The sequence below is a fragment of the Lactuca saligna genome, chromosome 5 (assembly GCF_052625555.1).
Source record: "Lactuca saligna cultivar CGN05327 chromosome 5, ASM5262555v1, whole genome shotgun sequence".
NCBI lineage: Eukaryota > Viridiplantae > Streptophyta > Magnoliopsida > Asterales > Asteraceae > Lactuca > Lactuca saligna.
Genome location: NC_136421.1, coordinates 287,144,495 through 287,159,961, shown reverse-complemented (window position 1 = coordinate 287,159,961; position 15,467 = coordinate 287,144,495). Strand labels below are relative to the sequence as shown.

General features: G+C 28.8%; 1 protein-coding gene across 1 annotated transcript; it reads left to right on the top strand.

The window, feature by feature from the left end:
* Positions 1–2,175: 2,175 nt before the first annotated feature.
* On the top strand, positions 2,176–4,943 carry LOC145048132 (Thioredoxin family protein). The gene is made up of 12 exons (XM_078996549.1): positions 2,176–2,610; positions 2,722–2,786; positions 2,931–3,003; positions 3,140–3,158; positions 3,283–3,402; positions 3,496–3,565; positions 3,647–3,690; positions 3,790–3,831; positions 4,017–4,076; positions 4,189–4,256; positions 4,437–4,494; positions 4,600–4,943. The coding sequence occupies exons 1-12, from the start codon at positions 2,297–2,299 to the stop codon at positions 4,687–4,689; spliced, it is 1,023 nt and encodes a 340-aa protein (XP_078852675.1). The 5' UTR covers positions 2,176–2,296; the 3' UTR covers positions 4,690–4,943.
* Positions 4,944–15,467: the final 10,524 nt, after the last annotated feature.

Genomic DNA, 15,467 nt, shown 5'->3' with positions numbered 1-15,467 from the left:
TTTAAATATTTGCAGCAGCATATAGATGTTAAAAAACAAACACGCTTCTTATTACAATACGTAGCCATTAGGTCCACCTCTTTTCCTACAGAGGGTTGTAGATGTGGTCCACAAACATCATAAATTTTTGCTTCAAAAAAAAAAAAACAGCACCTTAAAATCATCATGAGTTCTACACAAGTTTAAATGAAGGTTTTTTTAATGACTAACACACACCATACTAAATTTTATTCCTACATTACTTATTTTGTCCACCACTAGATTTGAACCCTCAACCCCCTTAGGTTAGTGATAGATTTTCACCTCTTTGATACCACTATGCCGAAGGCCCTTGAATAAGTTCAGATTAAGGTTTATTGATTCATCTTTTCTCCTTTGCAGTTATTTGTTGTTATATTAAGAACTACACAGCACAAGCAATGGTCACTAGTTGGGTAAGAGAAAAGCTTTTAACAAATGCTAATGCTTCAGAAAACGTTTAGTCGATTCTTGTTGGTTTCCAAAAGAATCCAGTGACAGTCCAAAAAGAAGCCCATCCCTAATGTAACATTATAATTTATAGATGACAACATAAGTCCAAAACAAGGTAAAGATTCAAGTTCAAAGAATAAGTCATTGCTCTTCGTAACCTCCTTATCCCCCTTTAGCCGCAAATAATTTGTAACCAAACCTTTCAAGACTCACTATTATACATATTGGTTAGCCTACATTCACTATCTAAATAAAGAATTTATATGCATTTAATGTAAACAAATTGCAAAACTATCGTTTTTAAATGAAAAAGAAAACATATTTATACGGTTTAAATGTATTAAAAAAATATTTATACGGTTTCAAATAGAAAATTGTTAGCATTGAACAAAATTGGAAAAAATGTGTTCGATTTAGAACAGAAAAACATAGTATCCAAGTGGAAAGAAAAAAATTAAACTTAGTGTCAATATCGAAAAAAATAAAAACTTAGTGTTTTTTGTGAGAAAAAAATTCAGTTTTGACACGTCAGCATATCATGTCAGCATGTTACGTCATCAAAACTGACATATCATCATGCTACGTCAGCATGTTACCTGGTTAACCGGTCAAGTGGTAAGAATTGTAACAAATTGGAAAACACAGTGTCAAAATTGACAGAAAAAAAAAATATACGGTATCAAAATCGAATTTCTGTGTAAAAAAAATATTTTTTTGTGACATTTACCCTGTTATTTATCATAGACTTCTTTTTATTGATATAAAGTTTTTGTGGTGTTAAGGTTTTAATATGTGGCACTTCATGAGATAACATATTAATTATTAATATTTAATAAATTAGATTACTAAAAAAATATAATGAAGCATATAGTTATTTATGTTGTATTATTTATCAATAAATTTTATTTGTATAAATCTCTTATGACTACAACCTTATTCTTCATATAGGTGAAGATAAATAATTGTATTTCACTATATTAATTTAACTTTTTTTTAAAGCGTTGAACTTTACTAATTTAATTATAATACTAAAATTTTCTAATTCCAACTTAAATGTCAAATAAACTATTAAAACATTTTGAGACTTTTTTTTTTCTAAAATAAATAATTTGTTTTAAAAAATATAGTTTTTAATGACAACATGAATACTCAAGAAAAAATTAAAGCAAAAAATCAACTTTAACTAAAAACTATATAAATTTAAGAATTACATTACCTTCAAACAATGGTTTGTGTTTGATTAAATTATCTGATCATAACTGAAAATGATTAAAATGGTAGTTTTCTAAATCATTCACGTTCAATCATGGATAAAGATTATTCCGTTAATAAAAATACTTTAAAATTTGTAACTTTCAACATTCTAATAATAACAAATGACTTTTTTTTATCGTAGGGACTAAAACAATATCATTAATTTATATCAAATATAGTATAAAAATAATTATCATAATGAAATAAAAAAAATCAGTTACTTTTAATAATGTATTTATTAATATTTTAACCATAATTTTACTGTTAAGGAACTCATACAGACATTCCCCTAGCGGTTTATGAAATTACTCAAATTTGGCCTTTTCTCTATAATATAATGAATACATATTTGAGTTTATAGAAAATAAAAAATAAAAATACAAACACAAACACAAACAGTCAAACACAAACACATGGTCCATGGATGCACTTATTTTGTGGTGTAGAATGATAACAGAACTTGTAGATGGTTTAGCTAATTAACCTCACCATCATGCTTTCCACAATGCTACAAACTGCAAACTCCCACCCGTTTCCTTAAGCTCATTCACCAGTCACTCGCCGGAACACCATGGCCGGCGTTCTGAACTTCAAGTCAACACCACCGATTTCTATGCCCATTAGGCGTCATCCCAAAACAAAAACATCGAGTAGCAATAGGGTCTCTGTGATAAGATCATCAACAGAAATTTCCGACACCGCTTCCACTTCTTCTACTTCAATTAAAGAGGAACCTAAATCAGGGGTTTCTGCAATCACTCCTCCGCCTAACTTCAAGCCTCCGGAGCCGAAGCGGTTTGCCGTTAGACCGGACAAGGTCGCCGACGTCATTACTGCTAGTCTGAATCTCTTGTTTCGATTTGGGACTGGTGTTTTTGTTTCCGGGTAGGTTTCTACATCGTTCTTCAATTGAAAACTATTAGTATTCATAATTAATAATCAATGATGCTGTTAGTTGATTTTAAGTACTTCAAATTCATATGTGTGATCTATCAGGTATTCAGTTTCGTTTGTCCCCAAGAACGAGTTTCCATCTGGCCAGTATGGTCTTGAAGTTTCTGGTAACAATATCTGCTCATCCCACTAATGGCTTTATATTAAGTTGTTTTAAATAAGCAATCCCAAACATGAAACACTTCCTTAGTATCTTCAAATGAAATAATAAATATTAATCACTAACATATGAGGGTATGCTATGCTTGCAGGATACATAGTAAAAGAGAGCTCAAAATTAGGCCCCAGACCCGAAAAGCCTATTGAGATATACGAATTTGAAGGGTACTAAAAGAGATGATTTTTGATATTTCAGTTTTTATCTATTATGCTGTTCATTTTTTGAAGTTTTGATTCTTATACTCTAATGAATTGAGACTGAATCCATGTATCAAACTTTCTCCTTGTTGTGGATCTTCAGCTGTCCTTTCTGTCGTAAGGTAAGATCATCCACATTTAGAAATCATAGTTTTTTATCCTTGGGAAAAAAGTAATAATAATTAAGTTTGATTCTATATTTTAACGCATCAAAATTAATTTTTTTTGTTTGTGGAATTATAACAGGTGAGAGAAATCGTTGCAGTGTTGGATCTTGATGTACTATTTTACCCTTGCCCAAGAAATGGCCCGACTTTTCGCCCTAAAGTTGGCCAGATGGGTGGCAAACAGATGTTTCCTTACATGGTATGCCAATACTCCTTTAAAAATATAAAACTCAATTATTAAACACAAATTTCAATTTTTATTTTTTAATTATCTTTGTTTCCTTTTGTGCAGGTAGATCCAAATACAGGAGTGGCAATGTATGAATCAGATGATATTATAAAGTATCTTGTCCAGAAATATGGTTAGCCCTCTTTCTTTCTTTCTTTTTTTGTTATTGTGTTGCACATAATCTCTGAAATGTGGTGTTGATTCCTTTATCCAGGAGATGGAAGTGTGCCATTATCTTTGTCACTTGGTCTCTTGACAGTAAGTAATAAAAAAAAAATTCAATTTTAAATCTTCAAGATTATGTTTATGTAAATCATATGTTTTCGAAATCATTCTCGTTGACTAATTCCATTACAGACTTTGACTGCAGGTTTTGCCATGATTGGTCGTATGGGGAAGGTACAATTTCTACAATATGACAGTCTTGTACTGTATTTGGTTTGCATTGGACTGTGACTGAAACTAAAACTGATGTCAATGAGACAAAAATTATAACTCTAAAAAAAAGTGCGATATTTTGTCACATGTAACAAATACAGCCAAAGATGATGACATTATAGTAATTTTTTAATACTTGTCCGTAGGGGAGCATCTATACCAAGGCAAAGATGCCAGCACAACCTCTTGAAGTATGGGCTTATGAGGTAAGAAAAATACTATCAATATTCAATGCTGAAAGGTGAAAGGTTTGTTTGAGAGAGATTATTCTTTGTTTCTTAAGATGTGAAATTATAATCGTTAACCATTCTGTTTTAGGCATCTCCTTTTAGCAAACTTGTGCGTGAAGTACTTGTAGAGTTGGAGCTTCCTCATATTCTTCACAGGTAAACTCATATTATACTTGAGAGTTAGCTTCTGTTTATTTCTACTCTAAATGACTTAATATGGTAAGCCTGTTTCTTTCTTTTTTACTTTAGAGAAAGTTAGGGAAAAGAGGCTTTTCCCATTAAGTTCTAACATTTAGACCCAAAAAATGCAATTAAATAATAAACCTTTGCTTTCAGTTGTGCTCGTGGAAGCCCAAAACGACAAGAATTATTTGAGCGGGTTGGACACTTCCAGGTATTTTTCTTTTTGTTTTTTGTTTTAAGGATTTCCAGTGTCATTGAAAAACTGTATGAATTTATGATTTTTTTAAAAGATGATTTAATTAGCTTTCCCTGACAGGCACCTTACTTGGAGGATCCAAACACGGGGGTGAAAATGTTTGAGAGTGCTGAAATTGTGGAATATTTAAGAGCAACTTACGCTCTTTGATCCCCTTTTTATGTATATATAGTTCCGAGGCCTTAAAAAGTAAAACAACGCCTTCTTGTAGAAGGAAATATTACAATAGATATATGATCAAATTAAAAGGCTACCCTTGCTCCAACTTTTTGATACAACGCCTTCTTGTAGAAGGAAATATTACAATAGATACAACTTTCTGTAACAACAAACACGATATAGTAAACCAACATTTGCACAGTGGCGGACACATAAATTATGATAGCAGTGACATATTTTTTTTCTGTCTATATGTAATAACATAAAAAAATTTAAAAGTACTAGTACATTAAACAGATCCATTAACATCTACGGATATATATTTTTTTGAAACCGATCCATTACGTTTTTCGATTTCACTTTCATAAGGGTTTATTTTTCAACATAAGAAATCATGACATCGTTCAAAAAATCATCATCTATTTTATTACGCAAGTCCGTCTTCAAATACTTCATCAGGAAACTGTTGTAGTCGTGAAGGGTAAAATCAAAACCAACTTCAACAACCTTAAAACATAGGATAAGGCCGATGTTTTCCCGTTTCCACCATCAAACGAGAAAGGTTGGAAATTCCTTGCAAATTAGTGAACCCTTCATCTTTATGCACAGTGTGATAATATATTTCAAGTTCACCATCAACTTGCATCATTTACGCATCATCAAAATCTTTTTTGTACAACTTTAGCAACTTTAGTCTTACGGCCTCTCGATGTGACATAATTTTCCGTCATCTCCACAATATTAAGATTATGTTTTTGACAAAAAGAAAATATCTTCGATAAAAGTTTAGCAAACCTCATGTCTCTTAAAGACTTCAATGCCTCCATTGTCCATCTAACCAAAGAAGCCGCTTCTAAACTTGATCCTTTTTTTTTAAGATGCTTTGACAATACGTTTGTGAAGTGTAAATTTTCATACATCAAATGTAAGTAAAACATGAAATCAAGTATCTTGAAATATCTTAAGATACTATATACTTTATTTCGGTTACTTAAAGTGGATCTTTCCTCTTCAACATAAGCAAGAACATTAAGAACCTCTCGAAATAAGTTCATCAAACTTGTGATTGTTTTGAAATGTGAATCTCATCTTGTATCTCCCGCTCGAACAAGAGAACTCTCTTGATTTAACCCTCTTCAGGTTTCAAGTTCACCATTTCCAATTGACTTTTGCATCCTTTCTCTTTGACTTTCCCGTAGCATGTATTTCTTTTACATGAACCACCTACCACATTAACCACCAAAGAAAGTTGTTCAAAGAAGTCTTCAACACAATCATGCTTCTTTGCTACACCCATAATAACTAACTGAAGTTGGTGTGAAAAGCAATGCACATAATGTTGAATCATTATCTTGTAAAATCAAAGCTTTTAGACTGTTGAATGCACATCGCATATTACTTGCTCCATCGTAGCCATGATCTCTTACCTGATAAAAAAAAATATTAAAGCTTAAAGCAGATAATATTCAATTAAAGTTCATAATAAGGATAACAAGTTTAATTACCTAGGACATACTCAACTTGTTACGGGTAAAAACTTCATCTATGGTTGCTTTAAGAGTCAAAGAGGGTGTATTTTTCACATGTACAACTCCAATCAATCTTTCCTTCACCACTCCAAGGTTGTCGACATATCTCAAAACAATAGCCATTTGTTCTTTTTTTATACATCATTAGATTCATCAACCAATAAAGCAAACACATATTTACCAGTTTCTTTGCAAATACTTAAAATTATCTCTGTTGAAAAGCATGTTAACAATTTTCTTTTTGAGTCCTCGGGTACGTCACTTGATTATTTTGAGGAGTATTTTCTAAGGTAACATTACGAATGCATTCATTATGATCTCTCATGAAAGATAATAACTCAAAGAAAAACCCTCTATTAAGGGAGTCACTCGACTCATCATGACCCCGAAATGGTAAACCATTTTTCAATAAAATTTTACAACACTAAATTGAAGCACTTAAATGAAGTTTATAATTACTCTCCTCAATTTTGGTTTGCTTCTTGAAGGCTGCAATAAAAGTTTGTTTTTCGTTCGATAAAATTTCACAATTTTCTCTTACTTTGTGATGAAACTATCAATACTACCCATATGATCTCTCAATGATTTTTTTATTCTAAGTATCAAAACCTTGTGAAACAAAAGTATCTTTCCCATTTTGTTTTCCCACCATGTCTCCACATGCATAACACAATAAAGTTGAAATTAGAAGGATTCAAATAGTTTTTGCTTCTTTTTTGCTCCATTTATGTCACTAATCTATGTTATTATCAGGATTGAGTTTTTAATGATTAAATTTAAGAGTTTAACTTGTTGTTTTGAAAACTTTTTTTCTTAGAAGTATGTGTAGTGATTCAAATGTAAATAACAAGTGAAATCACATGTAAATCACACATGAATAACATGTGATTCATATTTAATCACTAATGAATTTCATGTAAATCACACGTGAATCACGTATGAATTACATGTGATTCTCATGTAAATCAAACGTTAATCACATATGAATTACGTCTATATGCACATGCATTTTGTATGAGTGTTCTTCATTATTATTATTATTTTTCAATTTCCGATTTTATATTTGAATTTTAAATGATAAGCACATGAGAATATGACACTATATAATCACATGTGAATTTTACATGGTATATTTATATGTGAATCTTACATGATATATGCATATGCGTTTTTGTGTGTGTGTTTGCATTAATCAATTTTTTTTTTTTAATTTTCTTGTAGAATTGAAAGAATATGTGGAAAATATTGAAGAGGTGCAAATGATAAATTGAAGAAAATATGACAATCTTAACACCCAGAAAAGAAAACACTGAAATTTTTTAACATTTTTTATTTTTTATATTGTATTCTGTATCGAATAAAATATGTGTACTATTTGTATTTATATATTAGTAAATAAAATGTGTTTTTTTATGTGTATATGCACTTGAAAAAAAATATGTATATATGCACCTGGAATGTTTATATTTTTTGGTTAAAAAATTATAGTGTTTTTTTTTAAATATTTTGATTTTTTTTTAAAAAAATTGTAAATTTTTAAAAATTTACTATTTTTAAAAATATAGTAGTTCTTTTTATTTTTTTAATTTACAATTTAAAAAAAATCATGTTTTGAAAAAATAAACCTAAAAAAAAAACTAAAAATCTATATTTTTTTAATAAAATTAGAAAAATTTTATTTTTATAATAAAATCTGAAAATTTTATTTATCATGTTAATTTTTAGACATTTTTATTAATATTTTCAATAACACAAAAAATTAAGATTAAATGAGATTGTTAAGATAACGATCATGCTCTTAATGAGTTAATTTTGATCTAACGTTCCACCTTTAGTTCTTAGATTTTCGAAAAACTATGAGTTCTCAACAGAACTCATATATATATATATATATATATATATATATATATATATATATATATATATATATATATATATATATATAACCAAAGATCAAATAAGAAAGAAATTTTCATAGGATGGTGATAAATTTTTATATACATGTTTTTTAGCGAAAAAACTATATATATATATATATATATATATATATATATATATATATATATATATATATATATATATATATATATATATATATGTTAGGTTCATTTGAGACCATTTTAATTTTGTTAGACCGTGAGACCAAATCTAAAAATAATTTTAAAATAAAAAATAAATGGAAAAATCCAAAAATTCTTTTTTTAAATATTATTTTCGGAACTTGAATTAACTAAAAAAAATCCTGTTTTTTTTTTTTTTTTGAAAAATACGTGAAATATTCTAAATAGAATATTACACTGATATATATAAAAAATAATTTTAAAATGGAAAATAAATGGAAAAATCTAAAAATTCTTTTTTTAAATATTATTTTCGGAACTTGAATTAACTAAAAAAAATAAAAAAACTAAAAAAAATCCTATTTTTTTTTTTAAAATACGTGAAATATTCTAAATAGAATATTACACTGTACATATTCTAAAAATAATTTTAAAATGCAAAATAAATGGAAAAATAAAAAAATTCTTTTTTTTTTAAATATTATTTTCGGTACTTGAATTAACTAAAAAAAATAAAAAAAAATAAAAAAAATGCGTCTCACGGTCTCACAAAATTAGGCCGTCTCACATGAACCTAACCCTATATATATATATAGGAGTAGGATCAAATGAGAACACCAAAAAGGTTGAGAACGCGAGAACAAAGTATATTCATTTGCGATTCCATGTATTCATTTGTGGAGAAATGATAAATTTTTACGCATTTAATTTCAATTGAAGAGAAAAAGCATATTCATGTTGATTGTGCGTAAAAATTTATCATTTCTCCACAAATGAATACATGGAATCACAAACGAATATACTTGTTGTCGTGTTCTCAACCTTTTAGGTGTTCTCATTTGATCATTTCCATATATATATATATATATATATATATATATATATATATATATATATATATATATATATATATATATATATATATATATATATAAAGAGAGAGAGAGAGAGAAAGAGAGTTAGGTTCAAATATTTCTAGCAACCATTGTGTACTTGTAAGAACCACTGAGAATTGAAGAAATAATTAAATTATAATAGATAATAGAATGGTATAAGAGTAATCTACATTACAATTAATTATGGTAAAATAAAACAAAATCAATTAATATCCCATTAATTTAGGTTATCAGTTTCACAAATATATAACACCACCATCGATCCCCTCTATATCTTTAAGAATCGTCTAGAACCATCATCATCTTGGCTTCGACGTCCAGAATCACCATTTAAGCATTCGATGTGTACTCGATCCAAATCGCAGCAGCAAAATCAGTTCGTTTAAATCACGACATAAACATTCAAAATCAAACTGAAATAAACAAAGCAATTGGTTTCTTAAAACCCAGTTCGTTAAATCGATTTCCAAGGCTTGAAGCTTAAGGTTTCATCATCGTTAAAGGTATGTATTTTGAGTATTTCCATTCCATATTTTTTTTTCTTAGAAATTTACTTCGAAATCATATTTGTTAATATTGATTTTGGCAAAGAAATTTCTATTTTTTGCACACATAGTTTCATATTTAGAAAGCATCTATTTTTGTCCGCGAACTCTTTGTTAAAATGTTTGAATCAAATATTTCGTCCATTCAAGTATTTATACGCATTTGAACAACAGTCAATGCAGTTTTGTCAATATGATCTGTTGTTAGTCTAATAAGGTCTTATTTTCTCTATTTTGACTTTGCTTATGATTAGTTATTCCATAAACATGATGATTTAATTTGATTTCTTTGAATTAATTTCATACTTTTTAAGAATATTCAGAACCATTCTTGGAGAATATTTATGGTATCATTCTTGCATATTAAAGCTAGGAGAATTGGATAATGCATAGAAGGTGTTCAATAGCATGCATAAGAGATGTTTCAAGCCAAATTCTTGGTAATTGAATAATTTCATATTTAAAACATAGTTTCTAGTAATCTTAGTCATGGATTCTATCATATTCTATTTATTATATCAAAATGTATTTTATTTTTATGTAATATTCTGCGAGAATGTATTCTGTAATATAACATGTATTCTGTCAGAATGACTAGTAACATATATTTTATGTAATATTTATTCTCATAGAATGAACATGCCTTAGCTTTCATATAAGAAACTGAGTATATAATAAAATGTGTGATTATTCATTTAAATTGACTCTTACCACTCAATAGTTTTCATTCCATAGTTGTTTAGAAAATCGAATGAATGAATGTTTCAGTGTGTACACAAAATAGTTGATTATTTGACATTAAAAAGTAAACTGTGTGGTTGCATCTGATTTTATAGTTTTATTCTGATCAAATTCGCATACAGAGGTTCAATATCTATCACATTCTATCAGAATGGTTATATTGTATATTTAAGAAAAAATTCACTTCTTTATTGTTTACCATATTCTATTAGAATTTATAGTTTTATTCTTCTATAATATACATAATTTAGAATGCTCAGGTGAATGTATAGAATGTTACTCTTACATATTCGATTTCATGACAGTTTGTTCTCATATAATGCTCGATTTTAAGGAAGTTATTCTCAAAGAATGCATGAAATGAACATGATGATCAAGTACTTGAAGGTTGGATGATGGCATGTGAGATGAAGATGAACAATGGTCAATAATCTTCACAAAAGAAAGCACTGGCAAAATAATTTACAATATAATGATAAGACTATATCTTATAGTATATTCCGGTAGAAGATTCGGTTAGAATAATCTACAAATTGTGTATGTTTTGTTATTAATGAGTGTTTCATTATGATAGAATACTATATTAAGATTTTCATTTTTTAAGAATGTAATGAAAAAAATTTAACTTGTATCGAAAATTTGTTAATCTTAGACAGTTCATTCAATCAAAAAATGTTGTTATTTCGTTTGAAGGATGACATAATTTGATATCCTCATGGAACATAACATTCTAACAAAATATCATTCTGACAGAATAAATTCGATTATTATAAAACATACGTTACAATTAATATTGAATTACTTAAAAAAACCAGATTTTAGAAAGTAAGAGATTTAATTATCCCTAAATTATCGAAAATTTCCTTGTTTAAATATAGTTATTTGTCCAAAATACCCTTATGCTGAAATTTGTATGATTAAATTGAATATTTTTAATTAGTTAATAAATATAAAACCCTTACTTAAATTATCCCAAATGATTGGCTCAAATCAATTTCACATGCACACAATGTTTAGTAGAAACAAAATAACCTAAGCACATATGTATGTGTGTGTACATATATATATATATATATATATATATATATATATATATATATATATATATATATATATATATATATATATATATATATATATATAACATGTGTTTTATAAATTTGGTTCGGTTTCGGTTTTTATTAGTTTTTATATTTCCTAAAACCGAAACGGAATCCAATATTACGGTTTAAGAAAAAAAACAAAAACTCAAACCCAAACCATCTGTTTTTCGGTTTTCGAGTTCGATTTTGCTCACCTTACCGTTAATAAACTATACACCAAATGGCTTTACACCAATGAAGAGAAAAATAGCTACTTAAATAATTAATTTATAAACATAATTTAAGCTTTAGAGATAATATTTATTTCTATAAACATATTTGAAACAAAGACTATATTGTGTAACATTAAGACCGAAAAAAAAGTTACCTAATTGAAATGTATAATCCCTTTTTGGGGTGGTTATATCATGGAAGAATCAAAAAGTTGTTTTGATCTTCGATCATAAATCAAACTCAGGTAGAAAATAATTCATCATGTTAATTAGAAATAATATCCTCCTAAAAAGTTTTTACTAATTAACTAAAAGTTTAAAATATAATAATATATTAAAAAGAATCCAGTATTGCGACAGAAAAAAATAATAATTCCATAATACATAAACTAATTAAAATTAACCCGATATTAAAACTTGTAATAAAAAAGTAATGGGAATAATATTAAAAATAATGAACTTTAAGTGGGTCAAATGGGGGGAACCATCGATAACAAACCAAACCCAAATAAAGGAGAAAAAAAGGAAGAAAGGAGTCATCGTGCTTTCCATATAAATCCAAAAGTCCGGGGCCTTCAATTCAAACACAAAAAAGAGAGTCAATATTGTGGAATAAAATGCAACTTTTTGACTAAACTAGGTACACAAGAAGGACTACATATTAATATGGGATAATCAAAGTATACCACGTTATAAAACGAGAGATTTAACAAGGAGAAAAAGATATGAGTTAATAAAAATTAAAATAATGTCAAATTGAGAAATCTTTAATAAAATCCTAAAATTTTGGTTCGATTTACGTTTTAGTCATAAATTAATTTTTGTTTACGAAAAAATCTTAAAAACCGTCAAAAGTATGCATTTTGACCATTTTTGACCGGCAACAAATTAATTTGAGACTATTTGATAAACTGACTTAAAATATTAGGATTATTTCACAAAATGACCCAAAATATTAAGACTTTTCTGCAAATATATATATATATATATATATATATATATATATATATATATATATATATATATATATATATATATATATATATATTAGAACTTTCCTGTAAACAAAAATTATATTATTATTATTATTATTATTATTATTATTAAAAATATAAACAAGTATACTAATTTTTAAATTCATTATTATTAATATTTTTAATAATACATATAAATCCACTTAAATAAAAAATATATTAAAGAAATTATTTAAAAGTGAAGGCGGTGGTGATGGTAATACTTTAAGCATTGAAATCATGAATATTTGCTTGTATGTCCTCACTTTGTATATGATCATTTCACATTTTTTATTATTGTTTTCAATTCAAAATATTAACACTTGACAATTTAAAAGAAGTTTCCTATTTGTAAAATTATGTATAAATAGCAGTGTTGCAGAAATCGGCCTAATCGGCCGATTAATCGGCGATTAATCGCTAATCGGACCTCCATCGATGAGATTTATTGCTAATCGGTCACTATAATCGGGCTTGGTCAATGTAGGTCAAAGTCGGAATTAATCGGACCTAATCGGGCCTAATCGGACCTAATCGGGGTTAATCGGACCTAATCGGGTTTTGGTCAATGCAGGTTAAAATCGGACCTAATCAGACTTAATCGGACCTAATCAGACCTAATCGCCGATTAATCACTTTTTTTTGGAGAATTAAAGTTAGATTTATAAATTTTTTAATAATTTTCTTAAGAATTAATGGTCCCCGATTAATTCCCGCCTAGCCGATTAATCCTTAATCGCTAGTCCACCGATTAGCAGCCGATTAGCGATTTCTGCAACCATGATAAATAGTTTAAGATAAAATGATTTCTTATTTTGTATATAAAATTTCTTAATGTAGAATGATTTATTTTCGAAAAATCATCATAAATGGTCCCTGTGGTTTTTCAAAATCTGAAGTTTAGTGCCCGTGGTTTAAAAACCTCATAGATGGTCCCTGTGCTTTCAAAACTTTTCACAGTTGGTCCTTATTGCTAACTTCGTTAGTTTTATCCGTTAACTGAAGGACATTTTCATCTTTTCACGACCACAAGGACTATTTTTGATGTTTTTTCTTATTTTGTTTTTTATATTAAAAATAATTATTTAATATGTAAAAGGTCCTCTCTCCCTCTCTCTCTCTCTCTTTCTCTCTCTCTCTCTCTCTCTCTCTCTCTCGTCTCTTAACTTCTGGCCAAAGAAGAAGAAAAACCAATGACCTTCACCAGCGATGGCGACCCTCCTCCCCTTCCCTTCAATTTCATCAACTCTGGCTACCAAACACCTCCTGTCCGGCGCAACTACTGCTGCTCTGCTTACTTGTGTTTGTGATTACCGGAGAAGAGAAAAAGGACCTACAAGGGTCGTCGAAAAAGGGCAATAATCTTCTGTCGGCTAAGCCCTCCTCACAACTGATTAAACATCACCACAATCACCCCGTATGATAGTTGCACCATCGAAGGTTGGAGTACCGAGAGAAAGAGCTCACCGAAAGAACCGACTGCTCTTCCTTCAAGCAGAAATTTAACAATCCGGAGTTTTAAAGCGCCGATGACGGCAAAATCAAGCGAGAAGCTTGAAACTTGTGTGACGATGACGAATGGAGTAAGAATTGAACAACTGTTTGTAAAAAACTCATCGATCAAGTTTGTTTGATTTTGGGAACTTTCAAAAGAATAACAATCAAAGCGCCCAAAATATAAACACGAAACAATTCAAGTAGCAAGCAGAAAAAAGTTGGAAAATTTGTGAGTACCTCCACGAACGATGCTTAAACCGAAGAAGAGGATGATGCGGCAAAGATCACAACCGAGACCAGTCTTGTCTGGACAATTAATTGTGATCAAAGTAACTTCATCTTCCTTCTCCGTTTGCTTGATTATCACAATGTCTTTGTGTAGAATACCCATATGTTATGAAATTCGTCGGAGGAGGAAGCTCTATGGGAGGAAGAAGAAAGGAAAGGAAGTGGTGGTGATGGTGGCGGAATGAGGGGATGATTATGTGTTTGAAAATTGGGTCGATATCTAAATGGTTAATGATTGCGATAACTCAACTAAGGTTTTGGTGAGTCCAACTCAGTGTGTTTGTGTGTGTGTGTGAGAGAGAGAGAGAGAGAGATTTTATATATTAAATAATTATATTTAGTTTTTAATTTAAAAAAATAACTGAAAAGATCATAAATGGTCCCTGTGGTGTGAAATGACGAAATGCCCCTCAATTAACGGACAAAAGTTAACGGAATTAGCAATAAGGACCATCTGTCAAAAGTTTTGAAAGCACAGGGACCATTTATGAGATTTTTAAACCACAGAGACTAAACTTCAGAATCTGGGAAAACACATGACCATTTATGATGTTTTTTCTTTCTTTTCAAATCCAACAGATCCATAATAAATATTTACATTGGTGACCCGTATCAAAATTCGAAAATATTAATTAAAATATCTTATTTAATAGAAAGTAATATGACTTGTTTTGTTTTATCACACTATATTTGCTATGTTTCCAAAAAAACCACAAGGATAAAGTAATGAAAAAGAACAACACACATGTTGGTAATTCAAATACTTACACACAAGACATACATGTATATCACATGCTCACTATTTGTAAACAATTTGAAAAACCATTAGCTTCTTTTAAATTGTTAAATGTTAATATTCTGAATTAAAAAAATAATAACAAATGT